Genomic DNA, 22332 nt, shown 5'->3' on the forward strand with positions numbered 1-22332 from the left:
GAGATGGAAGGCAGTTTGGCGGGTGATAAGGACAGCACAGCCACGGGATGCTGTGTGACATGTTGTATAGAGCATCACTCGGCTGTTTCAGAGGTAGAAATGTATACGGTGGCAGAGAGAGCTAGTTGTCGACAGGTAATGTCCTCCCTGCCACCTCACTACTGAACCCAGACAGAGTAACTTCTAGCTTCCCTTACAGGGAGGTGGCCACGTGTCCGGGTTCTACAATGGCAAGTGAAGAAATGAATGATGTCTTCCACTGAGAAGAAATGATGTCTGCCACTTTGGGTCACATCACTGAAAGGAATATTCACTCACTGCTTGTCTTTCCTCTCATTGTGTGAGTACAGATCAGGACCCACGAAGGCACCTTGAACCAGCCATGGGAGAGAGATGTTCTGCCTAGTCCCAGCCCTGGGCTACCAATGCCTGAACGAGTAGGTAGAAATAAATAAGCCAGTCAGTTCTACACTACAGGGTCTGGGAGCCTGTGCTGTGTCCGGCCTTCCCTCTGCCCAGCCATATTCTCTTCCTTTGCATCCAGACACGGGTGCCCTGAGACCTGAAATACCAACCCCCACTTTAGTACTTGCTTCCGGAGAATGAGCCTGGCTGGACTGTGTGAGAAGAGTGACCTTGCTTCTCTGCCCAAAGACAGACTACCTGTCACACAGCTGACAGTGAGGGCCGCTTCATCTAAGGCTCTGCTTGAAGGCCAGGCCCAACCAAATTTTGAAATGTCTCAGCTCGCAGCCTCCCGAGCTGAAATGCTGATTTGGGGCAGCTCTGAGGAAGCTTCCTGGGCAGCCACAGACCCTCCTCAGGGGCTGTTTCCTCAGCTTTGGAGCAAGCCAAGCTTAGTACCACACTGCTGACCCCAGTACTTTGTGAAAAACATTGTTGTTTATTTTTCAAAAGATTTTAGGCTTTGGGCTTATTTAGCTTTTATTTATCTGTGTTTCTACTTCAGCTTTCACCATCCCAAGCAAGCTGGCAGAAAAACGATTGCTCACCTCACTGTGTTTGACCCACAATTGAAGTGTAAGATTGGAGAACAGAGCACCTCATTTCAGTGCTGTACAGATGCCTTATCCAGGGGTGTGATGGGGTTAAAGTTAACATGGCCACGAAACAGGACAGAAATAGTGGACGTTGTTTCTCTCGCAAAGAAACAAATGCAGGATTACTGCCTGGCTTTGAGAGCCTTCCTTGATTAAAAATACACATCAAAAACTCAAAAGAAAAGGAAGATGTGGGAAGAATTATTTAAAAACCATGTGCTAAATCCTTAAAATCCATAGTATGTCCACAGAGATCTGATTGTCATTAACTACAGCAAAGGGCTGAGGTCAAGAATTAGCAGGTAGGCACATGCCTGCAAGATCCACACTCAAGGGCAAGACCCAGACCCACAAGGTGAACAGAGAAAACCCGCTCCTGAAGATTGTCCTGAATGCCTTTGTATGTATTTGTGCATGTGTGTGAACACACAAAAAATAAATAAATAAATGTAATTTAAAAACTTAAAAAAAAAATCTTTTTAACTCCCCAAAGATGAAGCCAAGGCAATAGATTTTAAAATGAGAGACTGTGCCTATGCATAGTGGTCCCTCAAAAGATATGTTCAAGTCCTAATCACCTGTCTAATTTGGCAAAAGGGTCTCTTCAGATATAACCAAAGTAAGGATCGTTCACAACCACCTCATCTCACCCAAAATGCAGTGACTTGTCCTGTAGGGCAAAGATAAGGGGCAAAGACAGGAAGTAGAGAGGTGAGGCCGATACAGAGATTGGAGTGCCTGTAAGCCAAGCATTGTTGACATTTACCAATCAGCCGCAGACGCAGGGGCAGGGGCACCAGGCAGATTGCTCAGGCCACTGAGAGGAGTCAGTGCTGCCAACAGCTCGATTGGACATGTGACCTTCATAAGCAGGAGAATTGAGAGCTACTGGGCTCAGACGCCAAGCGTATGGTAACTGGTAGTGACCAGTTCACCGGGATACGAATAATGCAGGCAGTGGGAAGGCACTTACTTCCGTGATGCCACGGGCTCCCTTGTGGCTGAGTTGAGCTTTGATGTCCAGCAGAGCCAGGGCTTCTCTGAAGAGCCTGTGTGTTGACATAGCAGGGGTCATCAAAGAGATCCCCTCGACAGTTCTTCACGGATGCAGTGTCACTGTGCGCCCCGCCCTCATGGGGGATCCCTGCAGAGGAGAGCAGTGAGCAGTGAGCATTCTGATTTTGCTATGTAAATCATGCCGGAATTGAAGAGCAACAGGAAGCTGTGCATCACACACATGCCCACCCCAAACAAGGACTGAACTCTGACCCCAACAAGGTCTGGCCTCCCTGCGCCTCTCCGCCATGTTTGGCAGCTTTACCACGGACAGAAGCAGCCACGGGGTAACAGGAAACCCTGAAAGAAATGGCCAGTGAACACAGGCACCTGCCGAGCGCCAACGCAGGGTGATAGTCTGGGAGGGGGGGAAATTTATCATACTGAACTGAACATGGGTCGCTAACCCCCTTTTAAGGACTTGAGACTTAATACAAAGTCTTATTTCCTTGGCACTAAATTACCTTAAAAGTAATCAATAAATGGATCGAGTAAAGTTCTTATATTTTTGCTTGTGAGCCTAGCCTTTTTTAAGGACTGAGCCGTCTCTCCAGCCTTTGAGTACAGAAAGGACAGAAAGTCTAGCTCTTTTCTCCTCCCATAGGTTTTTCTTGCCAAGCTCAGCCTCCCACCAGTTGCTGATGGTTAGCTGTGTTTGGTAGAATGGCCTCTACCCTCCTGCCACTTCCTCCCCTCTCAGCCACTTCATCCCAGTCTACACACCGTGGCCAAATGCTCTCTTAAGACTGAAAATCCAATCACAGTTCTCAGAGACTTAAAAACCTTCTGTTGCTTCCCACACTTGCTGGGCTCCTCTGTCTACCTGGCTTCACTTGCACGGCCCTGCCAGAGTCACACTGGCCTTCAGCAGCACGATGGCCACTTAAACCTCAAAGGTCAATTCAAACCTTTCTTCAGTAGAGCTGTCCCTTACCCTCCACACTAGACGACTCTGCTTCCCTGGAAGTTTGGACTTAAGCTTGGAAGGCCATTCCATGGGAGCAATTAATTCTCTCGTGTCTGTTACTGGTTAAGGTCTGTACTGCATCGAGGCTGCATGTTCTGTAAAAGCAAGGGTAATGTCTGCCTTGCTCACAGCTGCAAGCCTTCCCAGGTCTGGCACATGACTGTTATTGGATGCATGGGTATTAGCACAATCTTTCCTGATCTGATGGCATGAAGGACTCCACATCATCCAGATGGTTGTGTCCTAAGGATGCCAGGGTGAATTTTTTGGCGTCTCTGTTTAAATGAGCACATTTATAAGTTTCAGCTGTACATACTCCAGGATCGGCATGAGGTTGTACCCACAGCAGTGATGTTTCCCTGCACCCAAAGCCGTAGCTCTTGACTGCCTAACTGTAAAACAGCATTTCTTCTTCTATTGCTCCAGTCACGCAACCCCTTTGATGTGGTCCAAACAAGACAAGCTCACACCAGACTTCACACGATGGTGAAGAGAGAGGCCCAGCCGTACGACTACACTCTTAATGCTGCTCCTCGTTCCCTGTTTCCGTCTGTCAGCTGTTCCTGTCATCTCGCCAGGGTTACACTTTGTATGTAGGAAATCCCAAGGAGGATCTGGTCTCTACAGAGGGAGGGGCCACCAGGGCATCGTATTTGTGCATTCTGTGGCATATGACTGCTTGCTTGGTCAAGTGGAGGTAGGGTTGGGGTGCCTACTTTAAACTTATTTCACAAATAAAAAGTGACTGCAAGCAGTCAAGGCCTGGAGACAGTGTTTCTACCGGTAGGGCAAGCTCTCTCTAAGCATCATTATGAGCTTAGAGACAACAATGACCTGGCCAGGTTAGGCTTCTGCCCCAAGTTCTAATTCTTCCCATACTCAAAATTATCAGGAGCTGAAATGGAGATGTACATCTACTTTTATATTTCAATGATACAAGAGGCCTCAATACATATCACTGAGGAGATTGTTGAGTAAATACAGACTACGTGAGACACAGAACAAGTCAACTTCAGCACGGGAGAGCGTGCTGAGAGAACTGCAGAGAGGTCAAGGTCCATCCCATTGCTAAATCTAGCTGGGAATTCCCAGGAGGAGGAAAAGGAGGAGTTATGGTTCCAAGAGAGCATGATTTCAGAGGTACTTGCACTTATCGTCAGTTCGTTTCATATTTCAGCCATATAACTAAGAATTAGTTTAGAGTTTTACATTTGATCTCAGCCAGCCAAGAAGTAATTAACTTAGGGTTACAGTCTCACTATGTAACCCTGGCTGGCCCAAAATTGCTATGTATACCAGGCTGGCCTTGAACTCATAGAGTTCTGGCTACCTCTGACTCTGGAGTGCTGGGATTTAAGGCAAATACCACTATGGAATTTTAATTTCTATCAAAAGAAACTATGTTTTTAGAAGGTTAAAATGCTGCCTTAGCTCACAAATCTTTTGGTACAACGTGTAGAATGGTGTTAATCAGAGATATACTATAAACAAAAGACCTTCACGTGTCTCCAATTGTATAAAAATGGTCAGTAGGCTATACTAGAAAAAATAGATATGAAAGGTGATAAACGGTCTGCTGAGTCCTTAAAAGTTATCTAATTCCTTCCCCACCTAACCCTGCAAGACTTAACTTCCTAAATAAATAAATAGTTCTGACAGTTAATAAGAATGAAGCCACTAGCTGGCAGTGCAACTGCTTTTATAAACATATTTCTAATATGACAGTTGAGCCTTGTATTTGTGTAACAGGAAGTCTGTCTTGTAGCCGTGAGCACACACAGTGATGAGCACAGAGCTCCTGGGCAAGGTTATGGTGGGGGATTATTGATGCATTCACATCTCAGTCATCTCCCCGGTTCCCTCTGCCAAACCAGAACACAGGTTACATCTTAATCACTGTGGAATCGGCATCTGTTTCCATACTAATTCATCATCTAGTCTTTGGAGTGGAACTTCCTTGAGCTTTGCACAAAAGACATCCCTTTCCAGTGAGAGTTTTCATGATGTCAAAGCAGTGCAAAACCCCAGAGGTGCAGCCCCCAGATTGGGGAATCACATGAGATCAAGGGAGAAGCTCGAAGCTGTTGAATGATACACGATGACATTCTGGCTACTCTGGGAAGCACGCAGCCCAAAGAGTGCATGCTTAGTCTCATGTCTGCCATTTAAGAGCAGGGGCCCACACATTCATATGACTTAAAAGGAGCTGGAGTGGCAGGTGGAATGGCATTGTACTTACCTATTGACCCGCTCTGTCCCATACAGTTCTCGTACACACCGCTGCATTTAGAGTTCCCGGGCTGCACAAACAACAGATTGCAGGATGTTTATCAAGAGGACACATTCATAAAGCTCACAAAGAAAAGGAGAGATCTCAAGAAAGTATAGCAGGCCACTTCCCTTTCTGGCACAGAAGTCTGACAAGCTGGGAACAGAGAATCTTGTACTTGATGGTTTTCCTTTTGGAGTTAGCTGCAGGGGTGAATCTGATGGGGGGGGCGGTGTCAAAAGAGCTGTCCACATCCTGCTGTGGGACAGTCTGTATGTCAAATTGCTCTGATTGGTCAATAAATAAAACACTGATTGGCCAGTGGCCAGGCAGGAAGTAGGTGGGACAAGGAGAGGAGAATTCTGGGAAGCGGAAGGCTGAGGCAGAGAGACACTGCAGCCGCCGCCATGACCAGCAGCATGTGAAGACGCCGGTAAGCCACCAGCCACGTGGCAAGGTATAGATTTATGGAAATGGATTAATTTAAGCTAAAAGAACAGTTAGCAAGAAGCCTGCCACGGCCATACAGTTTGTAAGCAATATAAGTCTCTGTGTTTACTTGGTTGGGTCTGAGCGGCTGTGGGACTGGCGGGTGACAAAGATTTGTCCTGACTGTGGGCAAAGCAGGAAAACTCTAGCTACAACATCCTGTGTCTTGAGAGTCCCTCTGCTCCAGAAGTCACATTCCAGCACTCAAAGTCTCAGCCAGAAAGTGATGTTTAACTCATTGGTGTGGATGTTTGTGGATGTGTTTGTGAGTGTGTGTTCACATAAGTATGGAAGACAGAAGACGATCTTGGGTGTCCTTCTTTGGGAGCTGTCCACTTGGTTTTTTGAGATGCGGTCTCTCACTGGAACCAGGGGCCTCACTGATGAGGCCAGGCTCGCTGGCTAGCTGGAGAACCCCAGTTCACTGTCTCTTGCCCCCCGCAGTACGGGGACTATCATGCCACCTCGCCTGGCTTTCTCTTTTAATGTGGGTTCAGGGGGTTAAGATCAGGTCCCCATGCTTGTACTGCAAGCACTTTACAAACTGAGCCGTCCCCATCTCTGCCTTGTTTTGAGATGACAAACTAGAACCCTCCTCTACTGAGGTTTCTGCTAGACTCACTTGTCACTTTTGCAAGCCTCAGCCAATTAGAGGGCTTCAGTAATCCTCATCTTCACATGTATGCTCTTCGCCAATTGAATGGAGATGTGGGGATACCTTGGAGAAGTGCAGTGTGCATGCTTTAGACAGGTTTATCTGGGGCTACAGAGGTGAGGGCTCAATGCTGTATAAGTTGTGAAGGCTGGAGTTTGGATTCTCAGAGTCCATGTAAAGCCCTATGCAGTAGAACCCTGTAATCCCAGTGCATGTGTGGAAAAATGGGAGGCAGAGATGGGTGAATGCCCAGAACCTCCCAGAACATCTAGCTTGTGGTATAAAGCCAAACAAAACAAAAGACACCCTGTCTCAGCAAAGTAGAAGACAAGGACTCACCCTCAGATTGTCCTTTGACCTCTACATGCATGCTGCAGCATGCACATACCCTCACACATGAATGTGTACACACACACACACACCACACACACACACATTACACACATTTTTAAAAATTAAAATAAATGAATAGACTTAAAGACTTATCTGACAACAGCATGTAAGATGATCTGAGGGCATGAAATCATGTGACAGGCATGTGGCTTTCAGAATCATTTAGGCAAGTAGGACCAGAACTTGATTAGGCTCAGTGAAGTCTGAGTGGATAAAAAGGATATCCCCATGGTGAAAGCCTGGATACTGGACACAAGTTGGTATGGGCTCCAAAATGTAAGAAAAGACAAAGTCTATTGATGAGAGGAAGAGGGACAGTAGCGTGAATAAACATGACGAGGGGAATGGAGTATGGCATGAGTGTGCCTTTAACCCCTGTACTCATGAGGCAGAGGCAGGTGGATTTCAATGAGTTCAAGCCAGGGCTACATAGTTTGTATTGGAGCTGAAGAGAGAGGTAAGGGCTGAACGGTAGGAAAGGTAGAGGACAGATGTATACTCGGGCGAGAGGCAAGGTCTAAGCCCAGGAGGAGCCACGGAAATGCTTACATGGTGGCAAGTAGGGCTGGGTTTTCAAGGGGGAAACGGAAGAAAACATGATAGAAAAAGGAAAGACTCAACTTGCCTTTGAAAGCATCAGAAAAAGGTGGAGGCGTAGCTCTGTGGATAGAAAGCTTTCCAGAGAAGCCTGAGGACTGTGGTCCAGGTCTCTAGCACCCATGTAAATACCAGACAGCTCCCAGCCATCCCAACACATGAAGAAGGGAGAGAGAATCCGTTGAGCAAGCAAGTGAAGAGTGCTAGACATCAGCCTCTGGCCTCCATGTGTGCTCACAGACATACCATTACACATATGTGTACATATCTACACACAACAAATACGCAAAAGCAAATGTCAAGATGGATCATGGATGACAAATGTTACACATGTGAGCATTCACTGTCAGGATTCTTTCAACTACAGTGAAAATGTCAGACAGAGAGACGACATGGGAGCAGAAATGAAAGATTCAATAAGGGAGAACCAAGATGAAAAATGATGTTTAGGAAGCCAACAGAAGAGAACTCTTGGAACAGCATCCAACAGGTGCCAGCCTTAAAGATGCAGGAGAAGGCCATTTAGCAAGTAAGTCAGTAGGGGCCATTGTAAGTCATTTACATCAGGCTGTCAGGCGGAGTTGGGGGTCTCAAAGTCAGTGTCCGTGTGAGAGCAAGGTGGTCCTTACAAGCGGGAGTGAGAGGAGGTGAGGCAGTGTTGGGTGGGTTGCAGTGGCCAAAGCTTATCCACAGGCAGAAGAGAGAGAACCAATGGGGTGACTTTGAGACAGAGACTGGACAGAACGAGGAGACAGCACAGGGCTGGCGGGAAGGGAGCGTCAGCACAGGGGAGGGTCATATTTGGACACAGTGGCTCAGGAAGAGACGCGGGAGCATGGGAAGACTGGGGAATGCGGAAAGATAAAGATGAGAGTGATGCGCATTGGACGGTTTTAGTTTTCCTAGTGAAGACAGATATGACATCATCTGCGGAAGCTGTGGGTAGGGTATTGGGAGTAAAAACAATCCAGTGTAGACTGTAGATCACCCTGCTTTTAAGGAAGATGGTACTTTCACTAAACTCACTTTTTAAAAAATCCTCAAATCGAGGGCTCTAGTGGTAAGAACAGAAGCATGTCTCTGGTACCAGTAACAATAAAACATCACTTACTAAATAGCACAACTTTTCACACCGGATAGGGCAGTAAGCCATTTGATCTGTAGCTTGAACTTTGATCCGCACATCTGAAATGCCGCCTGCAGGTGGCTGCTTCCCTGGAATTGCGTTGTAATAGTCATGATCTCTGTCTTCAGATGTGCTGTCAACGTGTACCTCCTCGCTGTGAGGGGAAAAAAGAAGTCCCAGGGTTGGGATTCAAAGGCTATAGGGGATACAAAGAGATCAGAGCCAAGCAAATCATCCTGAGAAACTATGTATTTGAGTTTTAAGTTTATTGTTGTGATTAAGCAATGTCAAACATCTGGACTGCTGTGCTGAATTGTTTAGAAGTCTGTAGATAATCCAAATGGAGGAAGCCAGCGAAGAGTGTCAAGGGTGAGACTTCTGCATTTCTCTCCAGTGGTAATAATATTGATAGTGAACGATGCCTTGCCTGGATGGAAGGCTGTTTCAGCACAGCATCACAAAAATGTAAAGTCTTCTTGAGTATCTCTGGCTCACTCCAATTGCTTCATTTTGGAAATGTTTTGGTCAAAGAAAATCTATATATTGTTCCTTGGGTACAGGGCCTAGCCTAGTTCACTAAACTAAGATGAAATAGAACAAGAGATCTGTGGCAGCTATCTTGTCTGCACAAATCCAGACAAGTATGGTTTTCATAAAGAACTATTAGAGTCACATGTGGCAAGTGGGGGAATTCTATAAACATGCAATTGTTTTAAAAATTGAAACAGGATTAAAAGAAAACAAATAGGCTTTTCTTCCAAATTGGAATTAACAAAAGTTTCTTATAAAAAGAATAAGTCAAATCAAATCTCCTTGTGATTTTGCATGCCTGTGAAGGGCGATGTGATTGAGTGCAGGCATGTGTGTGCTGTGGCATGCATGTAGGAAGTCAGTTCTGCCTCATCCTTGTTTTGGGGCAACAGTTCTTATTTCTGCTGCTTCACTGTGGACTCCAGGCGAGCTTCTCCTGATTCCACTTCCCATCTCACCATAGGAGTTCCAGGATGGCAGGTGCCCCAGGGCCATCTTCTTACTTGGTCTCTTGGGATCAGAACTCAGGTCATCAGGCTTGAGTGCCAAGCTCTTTTACCCACTGAGCCATCTTCCCAAGCCAAATCAAGTCTCTTTAGAATGAGCTCACCTACCAATCCACATGACCGGGTAGGATTCTGGGTAAAAGTTAGCATCAAGGGTGACCCTTTCCTCTGTTGCCCTGGATGATCTACCTCATAAAGAGGCATCTCCAGACTCAATGCTTGTTGATACACAGGATGACAATTTGGGGAAGGGTACATTTAAAAATACCCAAGGATTTAATGTCTTGAGTGTGAACTTGGTGGCAGGTGGTGGCCTGAAATGATCAGCTTTCATTCATGGCCTCAGACACCAGCTTCTTGGGTCACATCTGCTTCACCCCACAGACTACATAGCCAGTTCTAATGCCTACCAGCAACTAACAGATTCCCGCCGAGATCTTTGATTCTTTCTGTTTTACTCTTCAGTTTTGGTTTGGTTTTTACCAATATGCACGAGATCCAGGATTAAAGAAAATCAGAGGAGCTTGTTAATGGTTGTTAATTTAGAACTCCATGCGGTCCGTAGCTTTGTGTAACCCTGGAGAAACACGGTTGATTCCTTCCCACTTTGGTGTCGGAAGAATGTCTGAATAAATGTGAGTGGAAGAAAAGTAAACAGCTCTTATTTTTGTACTGAAACTGTTACTTGTAAGAAAAAAAATATTCATCTCATTGGTGAACTTCAAAACATCATAGTAAGTGTTTTGGTGCTTTGTTTTTAGATGGGGCCTCACCATGTAGCCTTGACCGGCCTAGAACTTGCTGTGTAGACCAGGCTGACCTTGGACTCACAGAGATGCACCTGCCTCTGCCTCTGCCTCCCAAGTGCGGAGATCAAAGGCATGCCCCCCTATGCCCCACCATCATAGTAACGTTTCAAATATTCAGAAATAAAGGAAGTTAAATAATTATGGAACTCGTGACTGACCTTTCCCAAGTGTTCAAGGAAGGATTTTTCAAGTACTGTTTGAACCGGAGCTCAAAGGCCTGCCCTATGGTGCTTATGACATCTTGGGCCATTCCACTGTGACATTCCAGGATGTGGCATGCTGTGGGGAGACACGAAAAGTATCGTGAGAACGTTATACAAAGTCAAGATAGCTCCAGAACACGAATTTGTAGTTACATTTAAAAAAAAAAAAAAACAGGCTTACAAACTCATCTCTAAAATGGCATAATCAAACCTCATATTCCATGGGAATCAGGGAGAAAAATACAATCTACATATCTAAAAACTTAGAAATTTTGGTCTCAAGGCAGATATTTAGGGCTCACATTTTAGTAAGATTATCTTAAAAAAATTTTTTTACAATTTTTTTATTTAGTGTGTGTGTGTGTGTGTGTGTGTGTGTGTGTGTGTGTGTGTGTAGCTCTGAGGACAACTTGTGAAAGTCTGTTCACTCCTTCCACCATGTGAGTCCCCAGGACCAAACTCAGGCTTGGTGGCAGGTGTCCTTACCCACTGAGCCATCCCTCCGGGCCTGGAGGCGCATCATGACTGAATGATGGTACTACCAGTTACGTGCCAGCTCTTCAACTCAGCGCAGGAGAGGAGAAGCGCAGCAGTCACACCGGAAGCAGTCACACGGGTCTGAGGCCTCGTGTTGTGTGGTAGATCACAGAAGTCAGGAGCAAAGAGGAATTGCCAAACCTATCCCCTAAGTGAGCGGCTGTCAGGGCCCAGATGAGGAGGGCCTTCCTCCACCCACCCTTCGCCCTGTCGTTGTTGCCGTTAACCAGGGACGCAGATGGGGAGCCTCACTGAAACCCCTCCGAAGAACTTTGCAGTAAGACTGAAATTCCGGATTTGGTGACAGTGTCATTGCCAGACACTGACAGGTTCACTGGATGTATTCTCACAGAAGCAACTACTAAGGCTAATTTTCACATGTTAAATAAACAAGGTAGAGGCAGTTAACAGCATGTCACCATTAATAAATCGGTTGCTACTATGTTGCCATATGCAACTGCCTTCTTCTTGTCTCACGTAGCCCAGGCTAGCTACCACCTCTCTGTAGCTAACCTAGAACTCCTGATCTTCCTTGCCTCCATGCCCAGGTGCTGAAACTGCATCAATGGTACCCAGCTGGAATGTCATTCTTGACTTGGTTAGAGTATGGTGCCATGCTTAGGGCCTTGCAATATGGAGAGTTAATTGACTGAAGTTTTCTAAGGTTGGCTAGGAAGAATACTTGGGATAATTTATAGACAGAAGCAATAATAACAAGAAGGTTAACAAAGACAGGAGTAATAAACCCTATGAGAAATAAAAGATAACAAAGCAGGATATTTGGATACTTTAAAGAATAGAGGCATGAAGGTAAGTTTAATAGTAGTTCAATATATGTGAGACTGTGGTTGCTGTTTTTTTTTTTTTTTTTTTTTTGGTTTTTCGAGACAGGGTTTCTCTGCGTAGCTTTGCGCCTTTCCTGGAGCTCACTTGGTAGCCCAGGCTGGCCTTGAACTCACGGAGATCCGCCTGGCTCTGCCTCCCGAGTGCTGGGATTAAAGGCGTGCGCCACCACCGCCCGGCTGTGGTTGCTGTTTTAAGTGAGCTATTATTTTCTTAGAGTCAGAAAGGCGGGGGAGGCCAAAGAGAGCACACAGGGAATTAGATGAAGCACTGGGGAAACCATTGGGACGTTCCTTATTGTGACTCTGTCACTGGAACAAATTCATCACAAGGGAATCTGAGGAAGGAGGGAGGCCTGCTTGTGTGAGACCTTAACAGTTCTCACCTGTGGCCTGAGTCTGTCTCGAGAGAGACCTCAGCTATGGGCCCGAGTCTCGGGAGATACCTCAGCTATGGGACTGTAGAAAGCCATCCACACCCCTGCCAGAACCCTCAGGGCTGACAGGGACTGATAATAGGCTCTGTAACAGGGTTTCTTCAGCTTGACAACCACCCAAGGGATCTCCCAGAGTCTCATTCCAGAATTAACCTGACTTTTGGACGAATGATTTTACTAACTTGTACATTGTATCCGAATCTCTTTCAGGGTTTTTAGCAGTGTGTATTCATTGTGCGTAGTGTTGGGTTTCATATCACGTCTTTCAAGTGTATCATGTAATTTGACCATAGTCATGCATTCCTCTTCCCTTTCTCTGTTCCTCTCCAGGTCTCATCCCTTCCCTCAGGCTCCCTTTGCCTTCATGTCCTGTGTGTATGTGGGCGGGGGGGGGGGGGGGGGGGGGGGGGGGGGGGGTACAGGTGTTTGGGTATGTGTACATGTGTAAAGGTTTTATGTATCTGTAGAAAATCTCGATACCCACAATTGAGAGAAAACACGTATTTATCTTTCCACACCTTTATTGAAAAGATTTATGTCTCTGAACACCTTCAGAAGGCATGTGCTCTCAGATCCTGAAACAGACAGGAGCTAATTATAATTTTTGAAAACTCAAAATATCTTTAAATTCACATCACCTCTACAAACAGAAAATGTTTTGTCTCTCTTGAGACTGTCATTTTTATATTGCCCCTATATTTTTCTCTACTGGAGCTTGCCAGGGTAAAAAACACATAGAAGTGGTTTTAAGAATATTTATTGAATGAATATTTGGTTCATCACATCAATCTCACTGTTGTGAGAAACAGTTGTGGAATTTACTGAAGTAAGAACTGAGTGATAGATATTTGCTTTGATTGCTTGACGAAAGAAAAGTCTCTCCCTGCAGGTAGTCTCATATACTGAGAAGTGCCAAGTACCCTTAGAGGTGTGTTCACAGCCTTTAATCCCAGCACTTGGGAGGCAGAGGCAGGCGGATCTCTGTGAGTTCGAGGCCAGCCTGGGTTACAGAGTGAGTTCCAGGAAAAGGCGCAAAGCTACACAGAGAAACCCTGTCTCGAAAAACCAAAAAAAAAAAAGAAAAAAAGAAAGAAAGAAATCAAAATGAGAGTGATACCAAAGTAGAACCAACAATTGTAACTTTTTTCCTTCGGTTGAGAAGATGTCAAGAGGTAAAACTCAGGAAGACAGAGAGAGGCAGGAGATTCCAGCACAAATAAGTAAACAGTCAACACTGGCTTCTGCTGAGAGAAGCAGAGGAGGAGAAACTGGAAGTGCTCTCTCTGGGAAAAAGATTTCGAGCCGAGTTCCAATTCCAGTCACGCCATCATGTGGGTAACCCTGGACATGCTGCTGGTGTGGCCTGAGTGAGAATGGCCCCGCAAGCCCGTGTGCTTTAACGATTGGTGCTGAGGTGATGGAACTCTTTGGGAAGGATTAGGAAGTGCGGCCTTGTTAGGGGAGGTGTCCCACTGGGGGTGGGCTTTGAGGTTTCAAAAGCCCTTGCCATCCCAGTGTGCTCTCTGTTATGTGCTGGTGGATGAAAATTTGAGCTCTCAGCTACTGCTCCAGTGCCAGGCCCGCCTGCTTGATGCCACGCTTCCCACCATGATGATCATGGTCTCACCCTCTGAAACTATAAATCCTTCATAAGATGCTGTAGTTGTGGTGTTTGTCACAGCAATAGAAAAGTAATTATGACACTACTCCATGGTGAGGTCCTCACTTGCAAGGACAATAGGGTGGGCGATCTGCCTACTTTAAAGAAAGTCTGGCTTTTCTTGTTCATAGTAGCTTAAGCTCTCGAAGGAACAGGACGAGCAAGGGGAGCACACAGGAAGAATTAAAGCCAATTACCATCCTGTGGTGGTTTTGGGTGGCCCCCAAAGGGAGTGGCACTATTAGGAGGTGTGGCCTTGTCAGAGTGGGTGTGGTCTTTGTCAGAATGGGTGTGGTCTTATTGGAGTAGGTGTGGTCTTGTTGGGGTGGGTGTGGTCTTGTCAGGATGGGTGTGGTCTTGTTGGAGTGGGTGTGGTCTTGTTGGAGTGGGTGTGGTCTTGGAGGAAGTCTGTCACTGTGGGCGCAGGCTTCAAGGTCTCTTTTGCTCAGATTTCCCTCATTGTGACTGTCAGTTGATTTCCTGTTGCCTGCAAGATGGAGGACTTTCAGCTACTGCAGTACTACATCTGTCTGCATGCTGCCATGTTCCCTGTCATGATGATGGACTGAACCTCTGAAACTGTAAGAGAGCCACCACAATTGAATGTTTTCTTTATGAGAGTTGCTGTGGTCATGGTGTCTCTTCACTTAACTAAGATACATTCTTAGCCACTTGAGCATACTCTAAGATGCTCTGGGTTTTTTGTTTGTTTGTTTGTTTGTTTTGTTTTGTTTTTCCCAACTTCTCTGACTTGAATGCCTGGAGATTTGGGTTTTGTCTGTCCGTAGGCAGATTCTCCAAAATGATTTTCTGCTTTGCTTTGATAACCCTGTTGCAGGCCTATTACTTTTTAAGAAGATTAAATAGAATAAAGAAAAGAAAAACGGGGGGGGGGGGGAGCAAGGGCACCTGTCTCTGTCCATGAAAATGGCACTGGATGGCAGGCTGGCCCTGGACGGGTGCCACACCCAACTTCCCCTTGGGAAACACCCCTATTCTGACAGCGCTACTCTGTGAACTGTCTCTTTTAGTTTGATCACAGGCCAGCAGCACAGGAGTAGACTTGGAATCATATACAAAAATGCCAAGCTAGAATGCTTGCTCAGGATCCACCCCCTCTGCAGCCACCAGGCAAAGGAAGAAAGATGAACACATAAGAAGTTCCATATTCCCAAGCAGAGAGTGACTCTTGGTGACATCAAAATAGCCGTGGCAGTCTGAGCTTTACTGTCCACACCTGGAATTAGTGCACCTGGTTTCTTTGCCAAGCCCACAGTTCTGCCTATGTATATCAGTAAGAGAAAGTCATAGGAGCCCAGCCGTGGTGGCGCACACCTTTGATCTCAGCACTCAGGAGGCAGAGGCAGGCGGATCTCAGTGAGTTCGAGGCCAGCCTGGTCCACAGAGCGAGTCCACATCAGTTAGGGCTGTTACACAGAGAAAACCTGTCTCGAAAAAACAAACAAACAATAAACAAACAAAAAAGGTTTTGTTTCTTTAAGTTCCTCAGAGGATGAGTCTGTGACCCTCAAGGCTAGGAGTGTGGCAGCAGGGAGGCAGGCTTGGCAATGATACAGTTAGCTGAGAGATTGCATCTTGATCCACAGCATGAGGCAGAGGGAGAACTGAGAACAATGTGAGCTTCTGAAACCTCAAAGCCCACCCCTGTGACACACCTCCTCTAGGATCTCACTCCACACCCCTGGTTGTCCTGGAACTCACTCTGTAGCCCAGGCTGGCCTCCACTCACAGAGATCCACCTGCCTCTGACTCCTGAGTGCTGATATTAAAGGGGTGCACCACCACTCTCAGCTAGCCGTGTGTTCATTTTTCATAAAGACCAACATTTGTCTAGAATTAGATCTTGAAAACGATACAGTCCATAGGTCAGTGGCTCAGATCATCCACCAGATGGTGCTGTGGGATGCAAATGCAGTACACGCCTTCCAAAGCAACTGACTCAAAAGAACAGTAGATTCACAGACCTGTGAACAGTAGATTCACGGCCTGTGTACTTTCTAACCACAGACGTAAGTTAGCGGGTCCGTTTAGGTTGGTTTTCTTTGGCGAGGGCTTTGGTTTTACAATTCTCCTTCAGTATTCAGCCCATGGCTTTCCTATACACAACTAGTCCAGGTAAACGGGGGCCTCTTTTCAGACTCAGTTGAGACAAACCTCCTTAGCCTGCCACAACTTTGGAGAGCTGAGGACAGCATGGACTTCTCCCAGCCACTACAGGAGAAGGCTGGCCTTGCCACTGACATTTTGACTGGAACTTGCCTTCTCTACAAAGAAGGCCTTTCATAAACTGAAGAGTTCATGAAAGGGCCCTAGCCAAGATAGGAAAATGTGATAATAGCTTGATCTGGATGTCAAAGTTGAACTAGGTATCCGGGGCGGCACATGGAGAATTATTAGCAGGAAGTCTGTTCTCCTGTGCCCACCTCCACTTCCGGCCAGCAATACTTCCTCCTCACCCTTGCCCAAGCTCCTGCCTGTCTAAGGCTGCCTCGTCTGTCTGCTCTCTGCTGGACTGAATGGTGCTCTCTTCCCTTCAGCCCCTACCTCCCAGTGGGTGACCCTCCCCATGTCTTTTCCAGGACAAGGGGCTATTCCTCCTAAGTCGGCCATTTTATCCGACTTCCTCCCCTTCTCCCCAAGTCGGGTCTCCTCTGACTTCCCCACTCTCTGAGAGCCCCTGTCCTCTCCATTCTGGATTCCTCTGTTGGTGATCTCTCAGCTAAGAAGTTCTCATTTTCCCAAGCCTGCCCCTGCAGCTGGCTCTTGTTTCCTCTTCCTGTTTTCCTCTCTTCTCGTCCACCTCGTCTTAGCTAGGGTTTCTATTGCTGTGACAAAACGTGGTGACCAAAATGCAAGCTGGAGAGAAAAGGGTTAATTTGGCTCACACTTCCATCTTATTGTTTGTTGTTGAAGGAAGTCAGGGCAGGAACTCAAACGGCAGGAACCTGGAGGCAGGAGCTGATGCAAAGGCCATGGAGGGGTGCTGCTTGCTGGCTTGCTCCTCATGGCTTGCTCGGCCTGCTTTCTTATAAAACCCAGGACCAGCAGCCCGGGGATAGCACTACCCACCATGGGATGGGCCCTTCCCCACTGATCACTAATTGAGAAAATGCCTTACAGCTGGATCTCCTGGAGGTATTTCCTCAACTGAGGCTCCTTCCTCTCGGATGACTCTTGTGTCAAGTTGACACACAACCCCAGCCAGTACACTCTTCTTCTCTCTCTATTTCTCTCTTCCCTGCCTCTGGCTCTCCCCATCTCCCATCCTTCAAGACCTGCTCCTGGCATTAAGCACTTGATGGGTATTAGTAGGCTTGGAGGCCATAAGGCCGGATGCCTACCTCGTGGTCAGTTTGGGGCCCCACCTTCTCCCATTTACCAGGTGAAAAGGTGGAGGTATCAGGGCTTTATTGAGGCCCATGAGGGGAAAGGTATTTCCTCCTGGTCTGAGGAACAGAATCTGGCTCTGGGAGGACACATGACATTTCCAGACACCCCAAAGATTAGAGCATTGTATACTACTGAATCCAGGTGAGCTTATGGATTGCCTGGCCAGGAGACGAACCCTCAGGAAAGCGGGAGATAAGCTGAGTAGATAGAAGGGATGATTACTCCTCAAAAAATAATGTGCTTGTAGCCCCCCAAAGTCTCTCCTTCCATGCAGATGTTCGCAGATCGTCATTGCTAAGCATTCTGCTTTTCTGAGTTCTACCTAAAAAGCTTAGCTTTCCTTTCCCCCACTTTCTATCTCTTCACTGGATACCGACCAAAATCTTAGACATATTTGCATATCTGGGCTTTCTCACTGTGTTCTGTGAAGACTCCATAATCCCACTTCTACAGCTGCTTGCAGACTCCCATTGCTGACCTGAATTCAAAGGCTGGCTCTCTTGATCTGCTCCACCTCCTTTTCCAGGCAGCTGCCGGGATTTACAGCCTGTCTGTCCTGTGGTTATTCTCTCAGGCTTTAATAAAATGGTCTTTGAATTTCAGAGTCTGTTTTAAACTAAGAGCCTATGAAAGGGGTTCCCTGTCCCTACTAACACCTGGACAGGAGAACTGTCCTTCTCTCAGAATAACTCTAACTTACTGGATCATTTTATGTCACCTTTCTGATTCCACTATTTTTATTCAAGGAGTTGGGACATTTAAAATATATAATAAATATTCATTTTAAGAATTGTGGAAAATAAAAAGGCACCAAAAGGAAGTTGAAATCACCCCAAATCTCAGGGACAGTCACTATTAGCAGGTTGACACAGGTCTTTTGTTTTGTTGTTTTCTGTGTAAGTCCCCCTCAAAAACCACCTGGGGTCACAATATACAGAGTGCTCATGTTCTGCTTTGCACACTCAATAGCATAGTGGACGTTTGGCCCATGTCGTTACTCATCCTTATAAAATAGTTTGGATTACTGCCTTGTTATACATGCTATGGATTGATTTCATTTTCTTCTTCTTCTTCTTCTTTTTTTTTTTTTTTGGTTTTTTGTTTGTTTGTTTGTTTGTTTGTTGTTTTTTATTTTGAGACAGGGTTTCTCTGTGTAGCTCTGAAGCCTTTCCTGGACCTCATTCTGTAGCCCAGGCTGGCCTTGAACTCACAGAGATCCGCCTGCCTCTGCCTCCTGAGAGCTAGGATTAAAGGCGTGCGCCACCATCACCCGGCTGATTTAATTTTTGATAGGTGAATACTGGAATAATATTTGCTTTAACATATAAACATTACACAATAGTGATTTTAATTGCTTGATATTTGTGCACATCCTATGAAACTGCTGGTTTAAAGGTCAGTTGGGGCAATAGACTTTTGATGCAAATTGCCAAACAGCTCTACAGAATATTTGGATCTGTGCTCTTGTCAGCTAGACTCAAAATGAACTGCTTCTCTAAACCACACTTGCCGTTTCCCAACAGTAGAAATGTAAAGATGAAATATGACATCTGTAACTCTTGTGTTCCTGATGGGGGAATGTCTTTTTGTATGCTGTGAAAATATGTTGCTCCGATTGGTTGATAAATAAAGCTGTTTGGCCAATGGTGAGGCAGAATAGGGCTAAGCAGGACATTCTAACTAGAGAAGAGGAAGGAGACAGACAGAGAGAAAAGACACTGCTAGCCGCCACCAGGAGAAGTAAGATGTAAAGATACTGGTGAGCCATGAGCCACGTGGCAGAGTATGGATTTATAGAAATGGGTTAATTTAAGATATAAGAACTAGATAGCAAGAAGCCTGAGCCAATAGTCCATACATCTTTAATTAATATAAGCTTCTGAGTGATTATTTTATTAGTGGCTGCAGGGTCCGTGGGGCTGGGCGGGACTGAAGAAAACTTTAGCTACACAACCTCCTTAGGGGCAGCTTCCCAACAGCTCATGCTGGATGATGCTAGTCAGCAGGGAGCAACTGGGAGCCAGTCACTGAGCTATTGGGCTGCATACAACATCTCCCCAAGTTCCTCAGGAACATGCACCCCATTCCTTCATCAGCCCTTCTGTATAAGGGTTCATCAGATACTATTAGTTCACAGATTTGGTTCAAACTGTCCCTCCATCCTTGAGGCACTGGACCACTAACGACCTTGTCTAGAACTAATGAGATCTTATCTGAATTGGAATCTACAATTCCAGACTGTGTCTCTGCTCTCCAGTATCACTATACAGATACAACTGCAAGAAGCATCAAACTACAATTCCAGGACAATGGCCTGGAACTCACACTGTAGACCAGGCTGGCCTCGAACTCACAGAGATCCCCCTGCCTCTGCCTCCTGAGTGCAGGGATTGAAGGTGTGCACCTCCACAGCCCAGACATCATACCTCTTATAAAGCTCAAAATCTTTGCTGGCACCTGGTGACCTATCTGCACCCTCCATTCTCCTTTCTCTGTCCTGTCTTTCTAGCTGTGGCTCCCTGGCTTCCATTCTTTCTTTTTTCCTTCTCTGAAATCCTATCTTTGTGGATGCCCTCACCAGCCACACACACAGCTATCTCGTTGTGTTTTCACCTGCACAGATCCTGAGCACAGACCCTAAGCTTCTAGTCTCTTGATACCTCTCCTCTCCCAAGCACATCCTGCAGGTTATCTTTGTCCCTCTCAATAGACGAAGAGTCTCTGCCAGCCATACTTTTCTTCCATATCAGCTAGCTCACCCTTTGTGCATTAGGATGAAATTAATCTCTCTCTCTCTCTCTCTCTCTCTCTGTGTGTGTGTGTGTGTGTGTGTGTGTGTGTGTGTATACTCAAAACTGTGGTGGTTCTTCTCTCTGCTGATACATAGGACTGGAAAGGGAGGAACAGGTGAATAGGGAAATAACTAATTTTAAAACCCAGGAAAATCACCTTATGATTCTAAGTTATCTGTTTTGATTGGCCTGTTTTCCTGAGGAAAGAAGATAAAAGGATAAAAGAAAAACAAAATTATGTTTTCTAGGTGTTTTCTGTTATTTATCCCAAAACACCAGAAGCTAAATTTAAAAGACAACTAATATCTGGCAAGATGTTTCAGCAGGTAAAGGCACCTGCTGCCGAGTATGATGATCTGAGTTCGATTCCTGGGCCCATACGGTAGAAGGGAAGAATGACTCCCACTAATTGTCCTCTGACCCCCACTGCCCATCATGGCACATGCATGTGAACATACAACAAACAAACAAATGCAGGCCAACACACTGAGGCTTGAGGATTTGCATCAATCTATCATCTCACACACTGGAATGGGGGAAACATTACTATTCCACCCAGTCTTTCTGACTTCACCTAGTTCTTATTACCTGTATAACAAGCTGACACATAAAGAAAAAAATTGAACCCTCTGTACTGTTTGTTTCTGAAAACCCCTCCATGAGCTCGGTCAACAATGCTCAAGAAATACCTTCTTAAAGCCCGCATGCCACTAGCTGTGGGCTCCCTTCATGCAGCCCAGCTCTACTGAGCCACTCAGCCTCGAAGGAGCATCCTGCACGAACACGCTGTATCATAATGTTTTCTGCTTGTTCCACTTAATTAATCAAGAAGAACGATTTGCAATTACATGGCCTTCACCCTCATCACCTAGCTCTGAACTTTGAACCCTCACTATAGTTGACTCAAAATCAAAGGCAACAACGTGTCTGCAGATAGCCATTGACTCTGATGTTCGTGTCAGCTATCAACTCGACAAAATGCAGAACCACCTGGCAGGTGGCTTCTGGGCATCCTGTAAGGAATTACTTTGATTGTAGTAAGTGAGATGGGAAGATCCACCCACTATGGGTGGTGCCATTCCCAGGCTGGGATCCTGGACGGTATATAGAGAGACAGGGAACTGAGCAGCAAGCATGTGTTCGCCTTTCACTGCTTCCTGATGATGGATGTGACATGATTTGGTGTTTGAGGCTCATGGTACCTTGAATTCCTTGCCTTGACAGCTACCCTTAAACAGTGAGCTGGAATAAACCCTTTCTCCCTTAAGTTGCTCTGGTAGGGTACTTGATCACAGCGACAGAAAACAAACTAAGACAGTGAGAGATGCCAAAGTGAATCCACATCTGGATTCCAGATGCTGTTCTTTATCCTCTTTTTAACGGGGTATCAGGGTCTCAGACTGGCCTGGAGCACAGTGCATACATAGCTCAGTCTGATCTCATCTGGGCAGTGATCCTCCTTCCTCATCTGTACTTTCTGTGGTAAGAAACAAATGTTATTCGGAGGACTTCCCAAGTACAACAAGCAGTTAGTCAGTGGCTCTTTGCTGGAAGCTTTTCCTGTGCTCTGCTCCTTCATTTCCTGACTCTTCTCTGGCCATCATCCACTCAACATGATGCTGCTCAGAGCGACTCAGGGTCAATGGACTGGAGTGTCTGTCACCTGCTCTTTCTACCTCCTCAGGACTATGTCCTTCTTGGCAAGCAATTCCCAGGCATCTACTCTGTGCCAAGCTCTGTGCCAATGGCTGCTTCTCAAAATTTCACTCTGACAATCATACTGCTTCCATGGCTTCAAGTTTCTCCCTAAATGCACCTACTACAGCCTGCCAGATCAGTCTTTCTAGACCTCTGCTTTCAAACAGCACCTCTATCCATCTACTCATGGGATCAAGACTTATTATTAGCTCTTTCCTATCTGCCCTGGTAGAGCGTTTTCCTTCATCCATATGCACTCTGCAACATGCTTCCCAATATGCCATGGACATGTC

At 46.0% G+C, this 22332-nt stretch overlaps 1 protein-coding gene across 1 annotated transcript in view; it reads right to left on the bottom strand.

Annotated features, from left to right (window-relative positions):
* The window catches only part of Shc4 (SHC adaptor protein 4), a 99835-nt gene that overhangs the window by 12579 nt on the left and 64924 nt on the right, over positions 1-22332 (bottom strand). Inside the window, exons 7-10 of the mRNA XM_006994074.4 lie at positions 10618-10738; positions 8599-8767; positions 5324-5384; positions 2035-2205 (exon numbers count right to left, since the gene is read on the bottom strand). Of these exons, the coding sequence (XP_006994136.2) occupies positions 2035-2205; positions 5324-5384; positions 8599-8767; positions 10618-10738 (522 nt within the window). The remainder of the gene's footprint in view (positions 1-2034; positions 2206-5323; positions 5385-8598; positions 8768-10617; positions 10739-22332) is intronic.

The sequence above is a fragment of the Peromyscus maniculatus genome, chromosome 4 (genome assembly GCF_049852395.1).
Source record: "Peromyscus maniculatus bairdii isolate BWxNUB_F1_BW_parent chromosome 4, HU_Pman_BW_mat_3.1, whole genome shotgun sequence".
In the NCBI taxonomy this organism is placed as follows: Eukaryota; Metazoa; Chordata; class Mammalia; order Rodentia; family Cricetidae; genus Peromyscus; species Peromyscus maniculatus.